Source organism: Lepidochelys olivacea (genome assembly GCF_965140295.1).
Source record: "Lepidochelys olivacea isolate rLepOli2 genome assembly, chromosome: 9".
Classification (NCBI taxonomy): Eukaryota; Metazoa; Chordata; order Testudines; family Cheloniidae; genus Lepidochelys; species Lepidochelys olivacea.
Window position 1 is genome coordinate 57258429 of NC_140419.1, and position 23061 is coordinate 57281489.

The 23061-nt window shown below is 46.1% G+C and overlaps 1 protein-coding gene across 10 annotated transcripts in view; it reads left to right on the forward strand.

Annotated features, from left to right (window-relative positions):
• The window catches only part of ZNF185 (zinc finger protein 185 with LIM domain), a 125113-nt gene that overhangs the window by 65424 nt on the left and 36628 nt on the right, over positions 1 to 23061 (forward strand). For 4 of the 10 annotated variants that reach the window (XM_084640249.1, XM_084640253.1, XM_084640254.1 and 1 more), the window contains exons 14-19: positions 1855 to 1938; positions 2593 to 2673; positions 3117 to 3200; positions 8006 to 8101; positions 8830 to 8928; positions 10169 to 10264. In XM_084640249.1, the coding sequence (XP_084496375.1) occupies positions 1855 to 1938; positions 2593 to 2673; positions 3117 to 3200; positions 8006 to 8101; positions 8830 to 8928; positions 10169 to 10264 (540 nt within the window). Of the gene's footprint in view, positions 1 to 1854; positions 1939 to 2592; positions 2674 to 3116; positions 3201 to 8005; positions 8102 to 8829; positions 8929 to 10168; positions 10265 to 14363; positions 14463 to 23061 lie in introns of all 10 variants that reach the window. The other 6 variants (XM_084640245.1, XM_084640250.1, XM_084640247.1 and 3 more) reach the window with 3 other exon arrangements.

Below are 23061 nucleotides of genomic sequence, written 5' to 3' on the forward strand. Positions count from 1 at the left end.
AAACCACCACTGGGGCTGTTTCTTCTTGGTGATGCTTACTTGTATCTGGGCCATGTGATTGTTTTCCTAGAATCATAGAAATGTAGGGCTGGAAGGGACCCTGAGAAGTCATCTAGCCCAGTCCCCTGCTGTGAGGCAGGACCAAGTAAACCTAGACTATCCCTGTTGGGTCCAATCTGTTCTTAAAAACCTCCAATGATGGGGATTCCACAACCTCCCTTAGAAGCCTATGAGCCCTGAGAGTTAGAAAGTTTTTCCTAATATCTAACCTATATCTCCCTTGCTGCAGATTAAACCCATTACTTCTTGTCCTACCTTCAGTGGTCATGGAGAAAACTGATCACAGTCCTCTTTATAACAGCCCTTTTCTCAATACTAAACATGCTGAGTTGTTTTAACCTTTCCCTATAGATCAGGTTTTCTAAACATTTTATCTGTTTTGTTGCTGTCTCTGGACTCTCAACATTTGTCCACACCTTTCTTAAAGTGTTTCATCCAAAACTGGACCCAGTACTCCACCTGAGGCCTCACCCAGTGCTGAGTAGAGCGGGACAGTTACCTCCAATGTCTTACATATAACACTCTTGTGAATACACCCCAGAGTGATATTAGCCCTTTCTGCAGCTGCATCCCAACGCTGACTAATGGATGCAGTGCAGTCATTGAACAGTCCCCACCATAGCACTGATGCTTCAGTGCTACAAATAAAGCTGAGGAGGCTTCTTCTATTTTATGACAGAGTTAACATTTAGACTGAAATTTGCCCTGTTTGGTGTCAGTCTCAGAAAGGGAAGATAGCTGCCAGCATCCAGCTTCTGGTTACCTGATTTTCAGAGGTTCTGAATCACAAGTCTGTGGGGACTGGCTGTTCAGCACCTCTGAACAGCACCCACTTTCTGACAGCTAGGGTATCAGCAGAGTAAAATGTAGAGCCTTATTTCCTGAGCTAAGCAATATTTCATTTTAACCCAGTCCCTGCACTGTATATATTACAACCCACCACATTCCCTCACCTCCCTGGCAGTAGCATTTCTCCTCTGTCCCCCAGCCCCAGCCCTAGCTAATTTTTATTGCATTTTGCCTGCCAAAATGGTGAAGACAGACAGACCGCAAATGGCAAGTCCTGGTCTGAAATCAAGTCACAGCATGGGAAGAGGTAATAAGTCACGAAGGACTGGCTGTGCTGCTTGACAGAGAGCATAAGCCTTCTTTTCATTCAGAAGAGTATTGGTCAGTGATTGCAGACAATCTGAGAGTCACGGTCACAGGCCAGTCTCCGAGCACATCACCTGCTGCCTGAGTTGTGCCTTATCATGTTTTCCACTGATCCTTCCCTGCCCCAACAGAGTCTGCCATGTGTCCCAGTCCCCAAGGAACTCCTCTGTCCATTCCTTACTTTTCTTAGTGGGCTCCCAACTGCCCCCAGCAAGCTGTGCACCTGCCAATCACAATTTGAGTTTGAAGCACTGTGGCTCCCTCGAATGCTGCACCAGAGCCCGGGCACAAAAGTAGCTAAAAAGCCAGACAAAGAGCTTCCCAGGTAACGTCATGCACACACTCTAAACTCACATAATCACTGTGAAGTGTCGAGACCACTTGCAATGAACATCAGGAACACTTGAGCTCCATTTTGATTTCTGTGGGAAGAGGGGAAGTGATCCGATCCAGAAGAACAGTTTATTCAGTATTTCTGAAGTGTTCCTTGCACTGCTGCAGGGAGCAGACCTTCACTCCATGTGCACACATTTCTATCGGGGATGGAGTGTTCAGTGCAGCGCAGGGTGTCTTGGAAAGTAGGGGGACATTCACACTTTGTCTTGTGTTTTATTAATTATTGTTTATTGTGATTATCAGTGACAAAGTGGATGAGGAGAAGCCTGTTGAGACTTCTCCAGCTGAAGCAACAACAACCAAACCCACTCTGGCTACGGGCAAAAGGTAGAGTTGCTGCGGAGTTTGTTACATGAAATAAGCCTGCATGCGAGCGGGTGCTCCCAACTCATATGTACTTTGCGTGGCAGGAGGTGCCACTTGCTATGCTATTGGCTTCACTAGCTCCACTGAAGAAGGGGTGGTTCCTCTCAGTATTGAGAAAGACTCTGTTCTGCCCAATGAGCAAGCAGTGAGGCCCTTAGTTTGTTCTACCCAAGAGTAGATGGGGGCTGATATCCTTCCCATATTCAGATCTCCTCTGCCCCTAATCTCAGTTATACCCACCAGTCCAGCTGAGAAGGCTTGCTACCCATTTCTTTTATACAGACCTCCTCTGGCCTAGGTTATACTGTTTGTCTATTTCAGAGATCCTTCTGTCCTTTCCTCAGGTTCAGACTTCCATGGGTGGAAGAAACTCATTTGCTTACTATGTCCCATGTTAGTGGAGCTCTCTTCCCTCTCATGTTCACTGCTCAGAGTTTGTTTGCTATGTTTGGTTGGATCAGAACAGGCTTCAGACCTATTTATTTGGCCTTTCCTTTTAAATTCTGTCTTCCTTTGCTATATGGGACTTCAATAACTGTAGAGGGCTTGGATGTACCAAATGAATTTGTGGTAGCATGTCTGGTTAATTGCAACTTTCTTTCTATATTTAATCAGTGAAGAAAGAGTTATAAATGCGCCCAAGCCAATGCCTCAGAGTGAAATAAAATTGAGAGCCACCTCCTCTCCAGAGAAAAGGTAGAGTTCAGACGGTGTTGATGTTCCCTTAGTCAAGGTCCATGAATATATCCCTGTGTCTCATTATTGCAGCGAATGTATGATCCTAGAGCACTGGCCATGGTGGGAGTTATCTGACATGGCCACTCCTACCTGTGCAATCATTCAGTGTGTGAGATAGTCTCCCAAAAGACAGAAGGGATCACTGTTGCTTGAGCTAGGCAGGGCAAAGAGTGAAGAAAGATTACACTGTAGGGAACAATTGGCAGAGTGAGAAAATAGACACAGCAGCTGAACAGGTTCATGGTGGCTCTGATTTATATGATTAGCTTGAGCAGAGTGGGCTATCCTCCAGAATATTTCTGTTTTTTCCTATGCACCCCTGTATTATATTTCCATAAGTTATATTAGGCTACAGTACAAGTATTACATATCAAGTCTTACTTTTGGTTTTTTGTTACTAGTGACAAATCAGTTAAAGAGGAGCATGACCTGATCTCCTGGGATGAATCGGTTCCAAAAGCCACCACCATTTCCACAGGGGAAAGGTAGAGTCCATATGAAACACCTTCCCTCCTCCTGCCGTGAAATGAGGGTTGTGCAGAGAGTGAAATAGATGCTGTCTGTCTCTGCCTGTTGGGTGTTCCCTTTAGCTGTCCTTGTGCCTGCAGTGCAAGAGCCCTCTGATGAAAGGTTAGTATAGTAAATCAGGCTTAGTCCAGGAGACAGGCAGTAAAAGGCGCTGTAACCAGGTGTCACCGAGTCACTGGGCCAGTGCTCTGGAACTACTCCATATGAAGCCAGTCAGGACTCTGGTGTGGCATGCCTTCTCTCTCTGAGCATACTGTTTCCAGGGCAAGAAGGGTACACAGCTTCGACCTTCCTGGGTCTGACCCCAGAGCATTCAGCATCCCCTTTCACACCGTGCATTTCCCACAGTGAGTCCACCCGTGCGGGACTCCTGGGGAAGCCAGCGGGCCCTGCACCCCAACTCCACAGTCAGAACTGACTCTCAGCCAGCCAGTAAAATAGAACGTTTATTATTCGACAGGAACACAGCGTAGAAATCAGTGACTTCTCCCCCTCTTCCAGTCCAACACAGCAGACTGCCAGCTTCCCCCTCTTCCAGTCCAACACAGCAGACTGCCAGCTTCCAGCCATCCGACCTCAGACAGCCCCATTGCTCCTCTTCCTTCTTTTTGGTCTCACTTCCTGGGTAGAGTCACCTGGTTGTCACCTGGTTGCATCCCCCTCCTCGGTCTCAGGTTATGAAGGGCACCGGTCACAGTATAGGTGCAGGCAGCTAGAGCAGCCTCACCTGCCCGAGAGGTCCTAGCCAAAGTCACACACTCCTATTCCCACTACCGAGGTATTGGTGCAGCACACAGGGAAACTGAGGCACACACAGTATACATGCAAAACAGTAAAACTCACATAGGCTCAACAGTAAAACTCACATGCAACATAACAAGGGAAAATCCCCACTTCATCACACCAGGAAAATGGGGCAGCCTGATGTGAAGGTAGCATAGCAAGTGGCTAAATGTCTCTTCTACCCCTGGAGCACATTCTTTTCAGAAGTAGCTGTTGTGGGTGTTCTCCCCACATCTCTAATGAAAGCTGCCTACCACTGCCCTCTTTACCTTCAGCATAAGATCAGTGATGTAGCACTCATTTATATAGCTCATTTCATCTATCAGGATCTCAAATCAGGTTTGACTGTTGACCTGATTCACGTGTGCTGGAGAAAGAGAGGAGAGGAAAATGCAAATTGAAGCCCCTGCAATAGTGTTACCTTGAGAATTCACCCTGAGGGAGGACAGTGGTGTTTAAGACATTGCATGCCCTAGAAGTTTCCCCTCTTCCTTTTCCTCTCTCTCTGCCCTCCCCTGATTCCCCCTTTCACCTCAGAAAACTACTCATTTGTATAGTTTCCACCTTTAGGAGAAACAGCTGCCAGCTCCAGCTCTCAGCAGCCTACTAGACCAGAGCAGCAACCTCCTTTCTCCAGGCCTGGCAGCTACAACACTCTTGAAGGGGTAGACATCTCCTCTCAGCACAGCAAAGGGGATTAACCCCTTTCTTGCTCAGCCAGAGATGGGGCACATATACTCTATCACACTTCCCTCCTTGCCTAAAGGTTGTGTCTAGCTCAGGTGGGAGGCAGGTTGGTGATGCAGTGTGTGATGGAAGCTTGCAGTGAGGCTTCCTGTGCTGTGGATAAATTGATTGCCAAATCAGCCTCTTTCACCAGCTGCAAAGTCATAGAATCATAGAAGATTAGGGTTGGAAGAGACCTCAGGGGGTCATCTAGTCCAACCCCCTGCTTAAAGCAGGACCAACATCAACTAAATCATCCCAGCCAAGGCTTTGTCAAGCCGGGCCTTAAAAACCTCTAAGGATGGAGATTCCACTACCTCCCTAGGTAATCCATTCCAGTGCTTCACCATCCTCCTAGTGAAATAGTGTTTCCTAATATCCAGCCTAGACCTCCCCCACTGTAACTTGAGACCATTGCTCCTTGTTCTGTCATTTGCCACCACTGAGAACAGCCGAGCTCCATCCTCTTTGGGACCCCCCTTCAGGTAGTTGAAGACTGCTATCAAATCCCCCCCTCACTCTTCTCTTCTGCAGACTAAACAAGCCCAGTTCCCTCAGCCTCTCCTCGTTAGTCATGTACCCCAGCCTCCTAATCATTTTTGTTACCCTCCGCTGGACTCTCTCCAATTTGTCCACATCCTTCCTGAAGTTGGCGACCCCAAACTGGATGTAATACTCCATATATGACCTCGCCAGTGCCGAATAGAATAGAGGGAAATAATCACTTCCCTAGATCTGCTGCAATGCTCCTACTAATGCAGCCAATATGCCATTGGCCTTCTTGGCAACAAGGGCAGGCACACTGTTGACTTATATCCAGTTTCTTGGCCACTGTAATCCACAGGTCCTTTTCTGCAGAACTGCCACTTAGCCAGTTGGCCCCCAGCCGGTAGCAGTGCATGATATTCTTCAGTCCTAAGTGCAGGACTCTGCACTTGTCCTTGTTGAGCCTCATCAGCTTTCTTTTGGCCCAATCCTCCAATTTGTCTAGGTCACTCTGGACCTTATCCCTACCCTCCAGCATTTCTATCTCTCCCCCAAGCTTAGTGTAATCCACGCACTTGCTGAAGGTGCAATCCATCTCATCATCCAGATGTTAATGAAGAAGGTGAATAAAAGCGGTCCCAGGACCGACCCCTGGGGCACTCCACTTGCTGGCAAAAATACTGTGGGAGACCGTATCAAAAGCTTTGCTAAAGTCAAGGTATATCATGTTCACTGCTTTCCCCGTATCCACAGTGTCAGTTATCTCATCATAGAAGGCAATCAGGTTGGTCAGGCATGACTTGCCCTTGGTGAATACATGTTGACTGTTCGTGGTCACCTTCCTCTCCTCCAAGTGCTTCAAAATGGATTCCTTGAGGTCTCACTCCATGATTTTTCTGGGGACTGAGGTGAGGCTGATCAGTCTGTAGTTTCCTGGATTCTCCTTCTTCCCTTTTCAAAGATGGGCACTATATATGCCTTTTTCCAATTTTCCGGGACCTCCCTCGATTGCCATGGGTTTTCAGAGATAATGGCCAATGGCTCTGCAATCACATCAGTCAACTCCTTCAGCATCCTTGGTTGCATTGCATTCATCCCCATGGACTTATGCATATCCAGCTTTTCTAAATAGTCCTTCACCTTTTGTTTCACTACTGAGGGCTGCTCACCTCCTCCTCATCCTGTGCTGCCCAGTGCAGCTGTCTGGGAGCTGACCTTGTCTGTGAAGACCGAGGCAAAAAAAGCATTGAGTACGTCAGCTTTTTCCACACCATCTGTCACTATGTTGCCTCCCCCATTCAGTAAGAATCCCATGCTTTCCCTGACCACCTTCTTGTTGCTAACATACCTGTAGAAACCCTTCTTGTTACCCTTCACGTCCCTTGCTAGCTGCAACTCCAGTTGTGCCTTGGCCTTCCTGATTACACCCCTGCACGCTCTAGCAATATTTTTATACTCCTCTCTAGTCATCTGTCCACATTTCCACTTCTTGTAAGCTTCCTTTTTGAGTTTAAGCTCACCAAAGATTTCACTGTTACGGTTGCCTGCCAAATTTGCTATTCTTGCTGCACTTCGGGATGGATTGTTCCTGCGCCCTCAATAAGGCTTTTTTAAAATACAGCCAGCTCTCCTGGACTCCTTGCCCTGTTCATATTAGCCTCCCAGGGGATCTTGCCCATCAGTTCCCTAAGGGAGTCTAAGTCTGCTTTTCTGAAGTCTAGGATCCTTATTTATCTACTCTCCTTTCTTCCTTTTTTCAGGATCCTGAACTCAACCATCTCATGGTCATTGCTTCCTAAGTTGCCACCCACTTTTACTTCCCCTACCAATTCTTCCCTGTTCGTAAGTAGCAGGTCAAGAGGAGCAGGGCCCCTAGTCGGTTCCTCCAGCACTTGTACCAGGAAGTTGTCCCCAACACTCTCCAAAAACTTCCTGGATTGTCTGTGCACTGTGGTATTGCTCTCCCAGCAGATGTCAGGGTGATTGAAGTCCCCCATGAGAACAAGGGCCTGTCATCCTGAGATTTCGGTAAGCTGTCCGAAGAAAGTCTTGTCTACCTCATTTGTCTGATCCGGTGGTTGATAGCACACGCCTACCACAACATCACCCTTGTTGCTCTCGCCTCTAAACTTAACCCAAAGACTCTCAACAGGCTTTTCTCCTTGTAACAGCTTTTTATGTATTTGAAAACTGTTATCATGTCCCCTCTTACTCTTCTCTTCTCCAGAATAAACAAACCCAATTTTTTCAATCTTCTGTCAGAGGTCATGTTTTCTAGACTTTTAATCATTTTTGTTGCTCTTCTCTGGACTTTCTCCAAGTTGTCCACATCTTTCTTGAAATGTGGCACCCAGAACTGGACACAATACTACAGTTGAGGCCTAATCTACAAAGAGTAGAGTGGAAGAATTACTTCTCATGTCTTGTTTACAACACTCCTGCTAATACATCCCAGAATGATGTTCGCTTTTTTTGCAGCAGCGTTACACTGTTGACTCATATTTAGCTTGTGATCCCCCAGATCCCTTTCTGCAGTACTCCTTCCTAGGTAGTCATTTCCCATTTTGTATGTGTGCAACATACTAAATGGAGTACTTTGCATTTGTACTTATTGAATTTCATCCTATTTTCTTCAGACCATTTCTAGTGTTTTACACAGTGCAACCTTGTTGGTCTAGACAGTAATTCCACTGAATGCCCTTTATGAAGCACTTTAACAACACATATGAGCGAGTGAAGCAGTTTAATGACTCTCCTCCTTTGGCAGGTCCAGCCCCCGATCTAGAGACATTCCTGCACAAACCACTGATGACAGATTCACAGCCCCTGGATATCTGGGTGATGCAGAATGTGACCCTAAAAGGTACGTGGGTGTTGCATTTAGTGGGGTTATCCAGGAAATCTGAGGACAAAGGGAAATCTAAAGGCCACTCCTCTCGGAAGGTACTCTTATTATAGCCATCAGCCCTGGAGTGTGAAATGATGAAAAGGACTGTGCAGAAGAGTGTAGATACCCCAGCTTGCAGGACGTAGGGTGAGCCCAAGGTGTATTTCACCTCAGCCTTTTCTGACAAGATTTGAACACTTGAGCTCTATTCTCTCGTCAATGCCATGTGCTCTGAGGGATTAGAACCGTTAGTTCTTAGCCAGTGTATATCCTAGTCACCATAAGATGCTGCAGAGGCAACAGAGGTGTTGAAGGACAACTGAAATATATAGACAGGTTTCAGAGTAGCAGCCGTGTTAGTCTGTATCCGCAAAAAGAAAAGGAGTACTTGTGACACCTTAGAGACTAACCAATTTATTTGAGCATATGCATGCATCCGATGAAGTGAGCTGTAGCTCACGAAAGCTTATGCTCAAATTAATTTGTTAGTCTCTAACGTGCCACAAGTACTCCTTTTCTTTTTGAAATATATAGAATGTCAGTGTCAGTAGGTTGGCACATTGAAATGCAATTGGGGCCCATGAAACAATCCCCACAGAAAGAGCCTTTGAACAATTGAACAGAGTCTTTCCTTTTTCTCAGCAAATAGAAGAGGTTTACATGTTGATTCAGGTGCCAGAGATGGGCTTTTCCTTCCTTACCAGATCTGTCCCAGGCTATGAGGAGGGACGCCCCACAAAAGAGGTCAGATATGAGAGTACCACAGCCACAAAGCACAAAGAGCCTGAACTGAATGTGACAAGGTAAGGCGTTAGGGGACACAACCATCATATTGCTCTGATGATGAATTCCTGAGCTATGTTCCGTTCCCCTTTTGTCTAAGGCTTTGGAAGTGCCTGTTGCTCACTAACCTCTAAGCGTCAAGCAGCTGCAGAACATCACAATTTGAAATTACCATGCCAGGTGCCAATTCCATCTATTCCCTGCAGGGGCCTCTGGCACTGCTGCACCTTGGTCCCTCCTTTTCTCTGCCTGTAGCACACAGTAGTTTGCTCTAATTCTGGATGTGCAGGTGCTATGTGGTGCTGGTGGCTTGTGACATACATGAGGTCAGACTAGATGATCTGCTGGTCCCTTCTGGCCTTAAACTTTATTACTTTACAATGTTCAGGGCAATTAGGCCAAACAATTCCAAACTCGCTGACAAGGGGTTTAATTTGAGTAATTAATATTCAGATGATATTCACTGAAAATCAAATCTCAGTGAACTGATCTAATATAGCCCAAGCTTCTTCCAATGTTCCCAAGATCTATCCATTGCATGTGTGTCTTCATGGGTACAATCCAGCCCTCAGAAATGCATGCAGGACTCTCACTGACTTCTGTAGACTTTGCACTTGTGTATAGTTGGGTGGAATAGAGCCTGTGCTAAGGGTCTCCTAACTCCAGCATAAAAGAGGCCAAGTAACAAAATAGTAATTTCTATAGCAACTCACACCCCTTAATTGTACATGAGTGAACTTAGCCTCACAACCCCCTCTCTTAGATAAGTAAATATGATTATCCCATGTTACAGATGAAGAAACAGAGGCAGAGCAACTAAAAGAGTCTTGCCAAAGGACAGACAGTGAATCAGTGGCAGAGCTATTAGAGGTGCATGTCTTCTCAGTCCCAGCATTGTGCCTTAATCATAAGACCTCATCCTTTCTTCCCAGTCTGACCCTGGGTGTTGACTTGATGTGCAGGTGCTGACCCTGGGTCAGACTCCATTGGCTATTGGTCTTCGCTTACAACTGTCAAGCCACTATTGCTGGGAGGAAAACTCATAGAATGCTGTACATCCCAGATTAATGGGTAGTGCGAAGAGGGGTTTAGCAAAAGGAGTTCTGTAGTCCACGTTTATTTTGCTTTGTCTATACTTCCCACACATTGCCATGTTCTGGAACAGATATTTCATAAAGGATCTAACCATTTCAGAATCTAATTCCATGAGCCAATCTCCAAGGCCCTTTGCACACTGGAATGATCCTCCTTCTTTGGTAGGTCCAGCCCTTCATCTGGAGTCAGCAGCGCTGTTACCCAAGAGGTCCGACACAAAGTTCCCATGCACCTGGATGATGAAGAATTTGACTTCAACAGGTGAGGGGGAGATGTGTGGTTTTTTTCGAGTGCTGTCCCTGTGGGTGCTCCACTTTAGGTGTTTGTGAGCCCCTGCACTTTTAGTTGGAGACTTTTAGTAGCAGTGCCTGGTTGGTTCGACAGTGAACTGACACTGTGCCACCAACCCCCACTCAGTTCCTTCTCTACTGCCCTTGGCTACAAGTGGGAGCAATCAGCAGCACCTCTTACTTTGTAGTTAATTAGTTACAGTCAGTTACTTAGTTTCCTTATTAGCAGCTATTTAGTTTGTTTCCCTTTTCTTTTCTCCTTGGTTTAAAAAAAAACAATAAATCCTCACAGCCAGGAACTTCAGAAAAACAGCCATTATGAGAGTGAAAGCCCGCCCCCAATGGGAATGCCCGGTTTGCTGGGCTCTCAGCGCCTTGCCTCCAGGCTTGGAGCGCCTGTCCTTGACAGCCACCCTCGTGTGTTTGCTGCCTGCGTGTGAGTGCCTCCAGCGCAGGCACTAACAGTGCTACATTGCCTCAGGCTCACAGAAAGGCAGGGAGTGGAGAGATCTCTGGGACCTGTGTCAGGGTATGAGGCTTGGGACCCTCCCCCCTCACTTCACCGGCCACGGCTTCAGATCGGAGTGCCCCGCTGGGCGTCACTTGAGGAAGCACCTGGGTCCCTACTGCAGGAATAAAAAAACCAAACCAAAACAAAAAAACCCACATCGGATAATAATAGCACCGGCTGTGCTGTCAGCACCAGGAGCTCGGGTGGCTGAGAGCTCCGGCACCGCTGCAGACAGAGACTTCGGGGAACGGCTCCGGCACGGGCACTGAGAGGAGGTTGGAGACCCGTGCCTCCACGCCACAAGCAACAGCCGCTCCGTGGGCAGCTATCCAGTTCCGGCACTGCCTGTGTTGTCAGCACTGGGAGCCAAGGTGGTGGAAAACCCCAGCACGCCGGCTCCACTGGCTATGTCTACACTACGAAATTAGGTCGAATTTATAGAAGTCGGTTTTGTAGAAAGAGTTTTTATATGGTCAATTGTGTGTCCTCACACAAATGCTCTAAGTGCATTTAGTTGGCATTTAGTCAGCGGAGTGCATCGAGGCAACTGTCGACTTCCGGAGCGTTGCACTGTGGGTAGCTATCCCACAGTTCCCGCAGTCTCCACCACCCATTTGAATTCTGGGTAGAAATCCCAATGCCTGATGGGGCAAAAACATTGTCACGGGTGGTTCTGGGTACATATCGTCAGGCCCCCGTCCCTCCCTCCCCCTGTGAAAGCAACGGCAGACAATCGTTTCGCACCTTTTTTCCTGGGTTACCCATGGAGACGCCATACCACGGCAAGCATGAAGCCCGCTCAGCTCACTGTCACCGTATGTCTCCTGGGTACTGGCAGACGTGGTACTGCATTGCTACACAGCAGTCGCTCATTGCCTTTTGGCAGCAGATGGTGCAGTATGACTGGTAGCCATCGTTGCCGTACTCCAGGGTGCTCTTTTAGCCAACCTCGGTGAGGTTGGTCAGGGGCGCCTGGGCAAACATGGGAGTGACTCAGCCAGGTCATTTCCCTTTTAAGTTTTGTCTCATGGCGATTCAGTCCTGCCAGCAGCCCTACTGCACCGTCTTATCATAGAATATCAGGGTTGGAAGGGACCCCAGAAGGTCATCTAGTCCAACCCCCAATCTTCTAATGAGCAGCCAGGAGACGATGATGGCCAGCAGTCATACTGCACCATCTTCTGCTGAGCACCCAGGAGATGACGATGGTCAGCAGTCATACTGCACCGTCTACTGCCAGCAAGATGTATAAAGATAAATGAAGTGGATCAAAACAAGAAATAGACCAGATTTGGTTTTGTATTCATTTTCTCCTCCCTCCCTCTGTGAAATCAACGACCTGCTAAACCCAGGGTTTTGAGTTCTATCCTTGAGGGGGCCATTCTGTTTCTCCTTGATGCAAAGTCACCCCCTTTGTTGATTTTAATTCCCTGTAAGTCAACCCTGTAAGCCATGTTGTCAGTCACCCCTCCCTCCGTCAGAGCAATGGCAGAAAATTGTTTCGTGCCTTTTTTCAGCACAGATGCTATAGCACTGGGGACATGGAGCCTGCTCAGATCACCGCGGCTATTATAAGCACTGCACGCGTTAGCCAACAGGATATGCAGAACCATAACCTGCAAGAAAAGTGAAACCAGGCGAGGAGGAGGCTACTGCAGCGCGGTGATGAGACTGATGGGGACATAGACATAGACTTCTCCCAAAGTATGGGCCCCTGCAATGTGCACATCATGGTGTCAATTGGGCAGGTTCATGGCATGGAACGCAGATTCTGGGCCCTGGGAACAAGCACAGAGTGGTGGGACCGCATAGTGTTGCAGGTCTGGGACGATTCCCAGTGGCTGTGAAACTTTCACACGCGTAAGGGCACTTTCATGGAATTTTGTGAATTGCTTTCCCCTGCCCTGAGGCGCAAGACTACCAAGATGAGAGCAGCCCTCACAGTTGAGAAGCGAATGGCGATAGCCCTGTGGAAGCTTGCAATGCCAGACAGTTACTGGTCAGTCGGGAATCAATTTGGAGTGGACAAATCTACTGTGCTGTGATGCAGGTAGCCAACGCTATCACTGAGTTGCTGATATCAGGGTAGTGACTCTGGGAAATGTGCAGGTCATAGTGGATGGCTTTGCTGCAATGGGATTCCCTAACTGTGGTGGTGCGATAGACGGAACCCATATCCCTATCTTGGGACCGGAGCACCAGGGCAGCCAGTACATAAACTGCAAGGGGTACTTTTCAATGGTACTGCAAGCACTGGTGGATCACAAGCAACATTTTAACAACATCAACATGGGATGGCTGGAAAAGGTACACTGATGATAGCAGAGTTTTGTGCATTTTGGAGCATTCAGTGATGGATAGAAACAAAAGGAGCACCATCTCTAAAGACTTTCCATGTAGATCCATAATCACACAAAACTCTGCTATCATCAGTGTGACTGCCAATCCCTCATGGTGATTTGCTCACATCCCACTAGAGCCTTATCAGCCTCCACGGCTTCCCTGCATAATGTACATATCTTGGACGTTTGTAGAGTTGCTGCCTGGGTCTCAGCCCCTACCTCTAGACAGCACTGTGCCTTAGAGCAACAGGCACATCTGATACCTCCTTCAGATGCTCTCTATTATCGGAGGTCACAACTTCAACTCCAAAGCCCCTCCTTCCATCGGCGGGCACTGCTCTGAAGTCACCTAAAGTGGAGCACCCACAGGGACAGCTCTCGAAGAAGAAGAGAAGGTTACTCACCCTGTGCAGTAACTGAGGTTCTTCATCATGAGTGTCCCTGTGGGTACTCCACTATCCTGCCTCCTTCCCTCTAATTCAGAGTTTTCTTATTAGTCTCTGCAGTAGAGAAGGAACTGAGGGGTTGGTTGCACAGTGTCAGTTAACTGCCTGCAGCAGCGCGAGGCAGGGACCACGCATGTGCGACCCAACCGGGCACTGCTACTAAAAGTCTCCGACTATGAGTGCAGGGGCTCACGAACACCTAAAGTGGAGCACCCACAGGGACACACATCTCGAAGAACCTCAGTTACCGCACAAGGTGAGTAACCTTCTCTTGTGTTGAGTGATATGATTTAGTTGGGGATTGGTCCTGCTTTGAGCAGGGGGTTGGACTAGATGACATCCTGAGGTCCCTTCCAACCCTGATAGTCTATGATTCTATATTAGACAAGGACTCTAAGGAAAATCTTGAGGATATTGCACTGGTAAGTCTTGAAAGTAGAATCGGGACTTTGATTAAGATTGTCAGGTACCCAGTCTTCATTTATGATTGTACAGCACTGAGCACACTGCCAATGCTCAATAGATAATCAAATATCATATAGTTTTGTGCAGACAATAATAGTGCTTTTTCTAGACAGTCAATATTAATGTGCAGTACTAAGAGGCCTTGACCAAATGAGATTCCATATTTCATTCCCACTGCTTACACTTTTCCCACAGTACACTTTTCCTTGTGGAAAGGTATCACTTAAGAATGTGCTGTTTCAGATCGTAATGCCATTAGCCTATCTCTGGGGCTCTTCACGGTCTGCATTGACTTTCTTTCTTCAGCAAGTCCAGCTCTCATTCTACAGAAAGCAATGTTACTACCACTGACCCAAGACATGGAATCCCTGTGTGTATGGAGGATGGGGAATTGGACCCGGAAAGGTATGGGAAGTCTTGCATTTAGTGTTGTCACGCAAGAAATCTGAGGACAATGGGAAAAAATTGGGGCAGTCAGTATGTCAGGTTCCCGAGAGTGCAACCTGGAACTGGGGTACTGCTGAGCCCTCTCTCTTAACAGCCTGGGCTCCCTCTCACACTGTGATGCTGTGAGAAGCTGCAAACCTCTCCAGGTCCTGCACTTACACAGATATCCACAGGCAGGGATACACCCAGCTGAGTTACATGAATGCTTCTCCTAGCCACTCATGAACAATAGAGAGGCTCCAGCCAATTCTTCCAGCTCCACAGCATAGGACCCCAGAACTGCACCATCTTGCCCTGGTCAGAAGCCTGACCAGTGTAAGTTTACTACCCCATCTGCTACTTTTACAAAGGAAAGTGGACATGCATCAGCTTTTGTACACTGAGCAGATTCCCGAAGCACTTCAAGCAAAACACACTATTTTAGGTAAATATAAAACAGATTGATTAACTACAGAAAGATAGATTTTAAATTATTATAAGTAGTAAACATACAGATCAAAGTAAAATCTCAATCTGAGTTTTATAAACTAGACAGGATTTTAATCAAGCACCCTGATAGATAATACAAGTAGGTCACAGATCTTCCATACACAGGTTGGAAATCCCCTTCAACCTGGGACTACCTCCCCAGTTCAGTCTTTGTTCTCCAGGTGTGTTTCCACGTGTTGAGTTGTGGGGGGAGTGAGGCCAAAGGATGGTGTCACTTCCCCTCCTTTATAGGTTCTTCCAGCTGGCTGGAAAGATCTTTTGCTATGATGTGAGTCAAGCAGTGTCCATTGTTTACGTGCTCCCTCTGAGAAGTCTTCATTGTACACAGATCCTGTGATAGATTTTGGTGCTGTGGATTCCGCTTAATGGGCCATCAACACTATCTGGCTTCTTCATTGTTGTACCTGAAAGACTGGTTGTGGGTGTTTCCAAGGTCACAACATATTTTGATAGCAAAACTTTGTAACTCTTGTCAGGGTTCCCTCCCCACTCTGAACTCTAGGATACAGATGTGGGGACCTGCATGAAAGACCCCCTAAGCTTATTTCTACCAGCTTAGGTTAAAACTTCCCCAAGGCACAAATTCTTTGCCCTTGAAGTGTATGCTTTCACCAACAAGTGATTTAACAAAGAATCAGGGAAAGGACCACTTGGAGTTCCTATTCCCCCAAAATATCCCCCCAAGCCCTTACACCCCCTTTTCTGGGGAGGCTTGAGAATAATATCCTAACCAATTGGTTACAAAGTGATCACAGAACCAAACCCCTGGGTCTTAGGACAACAGAGAAATCAGTCAGGTTCTTAAAAGAAGGATTTTATTTAAAAAAAAGGTAAAAAATCACCTCTGTAAAATCAGGATGGAAAATAGCTTTACAGCGTAACAAAAGATTCAGAAACACAGCAGAACTTCCTCTAGGCTTAGTTTCAAAGTTACAAAAAACAGGAATAAACCTCCCTCCGGCAAAGGAAAAATTCACAAGCAGAACAAAAGATAATCTAACATGCCTTGCCTGGCTTTTACTTACAATTTTTGTAATATGAGAGACTTTTAGGATGGTTTATAGGAGAAGGAGTTTTCTGACCTGATGCTTCTCCGCTTCCCAAGAGAACACATAAAATACACACAAAAAAGCTTTCCCCTCCACCAAGATTTGAAAGTATCTTCTTTCCCCATTGGTCCTTTTGGTCAGGTGCCAACCAGGTTATTTGAGCTTCTTAACCCCTTACAGGTAAGGAGAAATTCTGGGCTACCCTTAGCTGTATGGTTATGTCAACTCCACATACAATGATAGCACACACAATTTAACAGAATATTAATGTCTCAACAGTTTAAGACTTTTAAAATGATACCTTACAAGACATACTTTGTACAAAGCATATCATAATTATATCACCAGGGTACATATGGGGTTGCCAGGGTGTTGCTTTGGGGTACAGAGTGTCACAGTCAGCTGTTCTGGGGAGACATGGAAGCAGAGCTGTAACTCCTAGTTCAGTGTGTAGGACAGTGGTTCTCAACCTGTGATCTAAACTATATCTAAGGGGTCCGCAAAAGACTTAGACTGAAAACTGACTGAACAGAATTCAACTATATATACAGATAATAGATTTCCAAAGGGGTTCACAAATTTAAAAAGATTGAAAACCACTGGTGTAGGGTATACCAAAGGTTGTGATAGCAAGGGTTGTTGATATCACATAGGTGACTACGTTAGCTGTCAGCAGTAGTGTCATAGCAGGGTGACCACCAGAGGTATTACAATGCATGTGTCAGTCCCCAAACTTAATTGATTGTCATATGTCTAACACAGGGTTCTTAGCCTTTTTCTTTCTGAGGCCCCCCACAACATGCTATAAAAACTCCAGGGCCCAGTGGGGAACGGGGGACTCGGGGCTCTGGGTTGGGGTGGGGAGGCTCTCAGGCGTAGGTATAGTTTGACTTCTATTTTGGGTGGGCAGGGGCCAGTGGGGCTCGAGCCAGCTCCTCACGGGGGGAGCGTCACCTCCACCCGACTCACCTCAACAGGCCACCCAGCCTGTCTAAGTTGTGTGTGTGTGAGGGGGTAGAACCAAAAATTATAACTCAAAGGTGGGGGGCTCAGCTCAAAAAGTTTGAAAACAGCTCAGGGTGCAGGGAGAGAGATATCTAAGGGCTGTGTGTGGGCAGAGGATAGCTAGGGGCTGTGTACAGGCAGGGGGATAGCCCAGGATGCAGGGAAAGGAGTGGCTAGGGGCTGTGTGCAGGCATGGGGGTAGCTCAAGGTGCAGGGAGAACGGTAGCTGGGGGCTGTGTGTGGGCAGGGGGGTAGCTCAGGGTGAAGAGGGAGGGGGTAGCTCGGTGCAGGGAGGGAGTACTTAGGGGCTATGTGCAGGCAGGGGGAGTAGGTCAGGATGCAGAGAGAGGCGTACTAGGGGCTGTGTGCGGGCAGGGAGGTAGCTAGGGACTGTGTGCCCGGAGAGCTCCCCTGCAGTCCCTGTTCCCCGAGGGCTCTGCCAGCCACGGAGCCAGGTCCCCCAACCCGGACAGCTCTTTCCAGCTGTGTGAGCAAAGGGGGCTGGGAGCTGAGACACAGCTTCAACCCCCTGCAGCAACAGGAGACGAGGGAAAGCTGCAGCTACCTGCTTCATAGCACTAGCCAGAGCAGCCTCTGACCTGGCCAGGGGGCAGGGAGAGAAGGAGGTGTGTGCTGGGGGGTGGAGCTGTCCAGCAACTGCCCTGCTCTTGCAGTGTAGTTTCAGGGTGGGCAACACCTCCGTGCCTCCCAACTCTGTCCATGGGTGCTGGAGATTGGGGCTTCAACCCCGCAGGTCCTGGCTTCAGCCCCAAGGGAGGTGTTGGGGCTCGGGCTCTGAGTTTTAGCTGCAGAGCCCCACAGCCCCCCTGAAAGGGTTCACACACCCCCAGGGGCTACAGACCCCCAGTTGAGAACCACTGATCTAACAAACAGATATATCCATGTCGTTTTGCAACATATGGAAGGGAAGGGGAAAAGGGAGGAGGTGTTGCCTTATATATTAAAAATGTATACACTTGGACTGAGGTTGAGATGGAAAAAGGAGACAGACTTGTAGCAAAAAAATTTTTAAGTACATCAGAGCCAGGAAGCCTGCCAAACAACCAGTGGGGCCACTGGAGGATCGAGATGCTAAAGGAGCACTCAAGGACGATAAGGCCATTGCGGAAAAAATAAATGAATTCTTTGCATCAGTCTTCACAACGGAGGATGTGAGGGAGATTCTCAAACCTGAGCCATTCTTTTTAGGTAACTTATCATTTACATCAACTTCTGATGCCAATGTGACACCAATTTTTTAAAAAGGCTCCAAAGGTGATTCTGGCAATTATAGGCTGGTAAGCCTAACTTCAGTACCAGGCAAACTGGTTGAAACTATACTAAGGAACAGAATTATCAGAAACATAGATGAACACAATTCATTGGGGAAGAGCCAACATGATTTTTGGAAAGGGAAATCATGCCTTGCCAATCGACTAGTATTCTTTGAGGGGGGTCTACGAGCATGTGGACAAGGGTGATCCAGTGGATATAGTGTACTTAGATTTTCAGATAGCCTTTGACAAGGTCCCTCACCAAAGGCTCTTAAGCAAAGTAAGCTATCATGGAATAAGAAGAAAGGTTCTCTCATGGATCAGTAACTGGTTAAAAGATAGGAAACAAATGGTAGGAATAAATGGTTTTCAGAATGGAGAGAGGTAAATAGTGTCCCCCAGGGGTCCGTACTGGGACCAGTCCTATTCAACATATTCATAATTTATCTGAAAAAGGGTAAACAGTGAGGTGGCAAAATTTGCAGATGATACAAAACTTCTCAAGATAGTTAAGTCCAAAGCAGACTGTGATGAGTTACAAAGGGAGCTCACAAAACTGGATGAATGGGCAACAAAATGGCAGATGAAATTCAATGTTGATAAATGCAAAGTAATGTACATTGGAAAACATAATGCCAACCATACATATAAAATGATGGGGTCTAAATTAGCTGTTACCACTTAAGAAAAAGATCTGAGTCATTGTGGATAGTTCTCTGAAACATCCACTTAATGTGCAGCGGCAGTCAAAAACGCTAACAGAATGTTGGGAATCATCAAGAAAGGGATCATAGAAGGTTAGGGTTGGAAGGGACCTCAGGAGGTCATCTAGTCCAACCCCCTGCTTGAAGCAGGACCAATCCCCAATTTTTGCCCCAGATCCCTAAATGGCCCCCTCAAGGATTGAACTCACAACCCTGGGTTTAGCAGGCCAATGCTCAAACCACTGAGCTATCCCTCCCCCCCAATAGATAATAAAACAGAGAATATCATATTGCCTCTATATAAATCCTTGGTATGCCCACATCTTGAATACTCCGTGCAGATGTGGTCAACCCAGCTCAAAAAAAAAAATATAGGAATTTGAAAAGGTTCAGAAAAGGGCTACAAATATGATTAGAAGTATGGGACAGCTTCCATCTGAGGAGAGATTAAAAAGTCTGGGATTTTTCAGCTCGGAAAATAGACGACTAAGGGGGATATGATAGAAGTCTATAAAATCATGAGTGGTATAGAGAAAGTAAATAAGGAAGTGTTATTTACTCCTTCGCATAACACAAGAACATGGGGTCACCAAATGAAATTAATAGGCAGCAGGTTTAAAACAAACAAAAGGAAGTATTTCTTCACACAACACACAGTCAACTTGTGGAACTCCTTGCCAGAAGATGTTGTGAAGACCAAGACTATAACAGGGTTCAAAAAAGAACTAGATACATTCATGGAGAATAGGTCCATCAATGGCTATTAGCCAGGATGGGCAGGGATGGTGTCCCTAACCTCTGTTTGCCAGAAGCAGGGAATGGGGGACAGGGGATGGATCACTTGATGATTACCTGTTCTGTTCATTCCCTCTAGGGCACTTGGCATTGGCTACTGTCAGAAGACAGGCTACTGGGCTCGATGGACCTTTGGTCTGACCCAGTATGGCTGTTTTTATGTACAGAATTATCATCATTCTGCAAAATTCACAATAAATACCATAAGTGGACACTAGAGATTCTGTGGACCATATTCATAGCCCTCGTGTCCTGTGAGTTGGGGCTGGACATGATGCAGAAGCATAATGTTAATTTCCAGGAAACCTACAGAAATCCAACTAGAATCCTTGTAAAGTTCAGCCTTAATCTAAGGTCACAGACTTAGAGCGCTATGTGTCTAGATGTGTGTCTAAAATAGGATTAGAGCCGTGTGCCTACAAGGTGCTGATCCCATCTTGTGAAATAGTCATTACTCTGCACTTCCACTGAAAATTCATGGGAACTGAAGATGCATGTCCCTTTTGGGAGGTGTTCTGCTCTTTTCAGGATCAGTCCCCATGTCAGTTGCTTGGCATCCTGGAGCACAATTTTGAAATTGATCCCCATTGACACAAGACCTTGACTGACTTCTCTTTCTTTGTGCATTTAGCTTAGCCGTCAGGTGGTTCAGATATTGTGTTAATGGGTTTTCTCCTTCTTTGTTAGCTCTGCCACAGAGTGTGGAGAGAGAAGCGCCTCCAGAGAGATAAGACATGAGAGTAATAGAACCACAAACTACTACAAACTGGTGTGACCAGGGTCCCGGGGGGGGCAACGCCAAAATTACTCACTTAGAGCAAACTATAAAGAATGGGGCAGACAAGCCCCCAAACCAGTGGTTATTCTAATGCTTAGATACATGAAGCTAGCAACAAAACAGCTTTTATAATAACATATTGGTTACCCAGAAGCCGATAACACAGTTATCTTGAAGCAACTCAGACTTTGGGCTCTCACCCAGACAGCGAAGTCAAATATGATGAGGATTGAAAATCTTGTTCATCATATAAAAGTTCTACCAATCCCAAAGGATGGACACATTACCTCCAGGTCAATTAATATTTTAAATCTAACCCCAAAACATGCTTATAGCCAAATTTTATTAACTAAACTAAAATTTATTAATAAAAAGAAAAGAGAGAGTATTGGTTAAAAGATCATTATACATACAGACATGAATAAAGTTCTAAGGTTAGTTTCATAGTAGAGATGGTGAGCTTTAGAGTTGCAAAGAGTTCTTTTAGAATTAGTCCATAGGTTCAGTCCAATGTTCAATATCAGGGTAACCCGGAATGGAAGCGGAGATCTCAATCTTGTGACTCAAACTTCCCCTGATGAAGCATAAGCAGATTTGAGATGAAAGGATCAGGTCCCAAAAGGCTTTTATACATTTTCTGGGCAGCGTCTTGACTGCATGAGGTCCTTGGGCGAACAATAGTGTTTTTGAAGTAACCTATTTCCTAAACATCTCCGGTAATTAGCTACATGGATTAACATAAGGCAATTGCTTATCTCCCACCATTTGCAAGTGGTTTGCTATATACTTAAAAGAGAAATCAAGACAGTGATATCACTACATTCACAGTTCATTTAAATGTTAATATCTCCTTTTGATCTCTGAATTAACAGAATACAGCAATAGACAGGAACTGTTTGGTTATATTGTTAACCTCTAACAATATGTATGTAAACACACAAAACCACAAACATTATCTAGTAAAATGTCTCTAAAGGTTGAATCTGGGTCAATTAGCCTGCTAGTTGTGTAACCCTTTCTGGCTCTGTGTCACAGAGGGTAATCAATCAGTGGGACTAACATAAAGTTAGCTAGACAAGGTGGGTGAGGTAATATCTTTTATTAACTCACCCACCTTGTCTCTCTATATCCTGGGACCAATGTAGCTACAACAACAATGCATACACCAAAGTTAGTTACTCAGCTGAATAATTCCTCCATCTTATTTTATTCCTATCCCACTCAAAACCACAGAAATGCATGTCTCTCTAACCCCTTTGCTTTAGCCTAAACCATGAGCCATAACACCAGGCAATCCCAACTCTGATGTCACAGGAGAGCAATTTGGATGATGAAAGTTCAGACATTGTCCAATGAAAAGTCAAAAGGCCAGTTTCTGCTCCGAGTAACAAACCACATCACTCCATCAACAGAGCTGGGTAAATAAAGGATTTGTCCATTTGCTGGCAATTTAGAAAAGTTGGGGTGGGGAGGTGTGACGTTCCCCTCTGGTGTTATCCGGACCAGTGGTCTGCTAGGTCACTCCAATCCTTGACTCTGGGAGCCAGCCTTACCTTGCACTGCAGTGAGAACCCCCACTCCTGGACTGTTCATGCACACTAGCCAATATCTCCAGTCCCAGACACAACCCTAGGAACCTCCGTCTTGCAGTGTCCAGTTATACCAGTCTTGCAGTGTCCCAGGCTTGTTATCCCAAGGAGAGTCTCTGACACACTTCAAATCAAACACACTGCTTCAGGTAGAATAAGCAAACAGATTTATTAACTATAAAGATAGATTTTAAGTGATTATAAGTCAAAGCATAACAAGTCAGAGTGGTTACCAGAATAAAATTAATATAAGCACGCAGTCTGAACTCTCAACCTAATTAGACTGAGCAACAACTCAATTAAGTGAAAAGAAAAGGAGTACTTGTGGCACCTTACAGACTAACAAATTCATGTGAGCATAAGCTTTTGTGAGCTACAGCTCACTTCACCCCACTGGATATTGTAGTCCTTAATATACAGGTTTGTTCCTTAAACCTAGGCCAATCTCCTGTCTTGGAGTCTTGTCTTCTTCTCAGTGTCTTGGTTGCTTGCAGCATAGGTGGGGCAGGAGAAGGGCCCAGTATGTGTCCACTCTGCCTGTTTTATACTCTCAGTCCATGTGCTTGTAGAACACAAGTCCAGGCATGTCTGTGTGGCATTGCTGAGTCTCTCCAAGCAAGGTTGAGCAATTCCCCTGGTGAGGCCTCATGCAGGTGAGTCATTGCACTGTAGCTCCCTTGCTGGACAATGGCTGTTGATGGGCTATTTGATACCCTGCCCGGGTGTTGATTACTTTTCTTGGGAGCTAATACTTTCCTTAGCCTCTGGGGAGCTAATATCTGGCTGACTTCCCAGTTTACAGCAGGTTTTAGTGACCACCATACAACACAGTTCTCATAACTTCATATGAATTAATGATACACATATATGGATA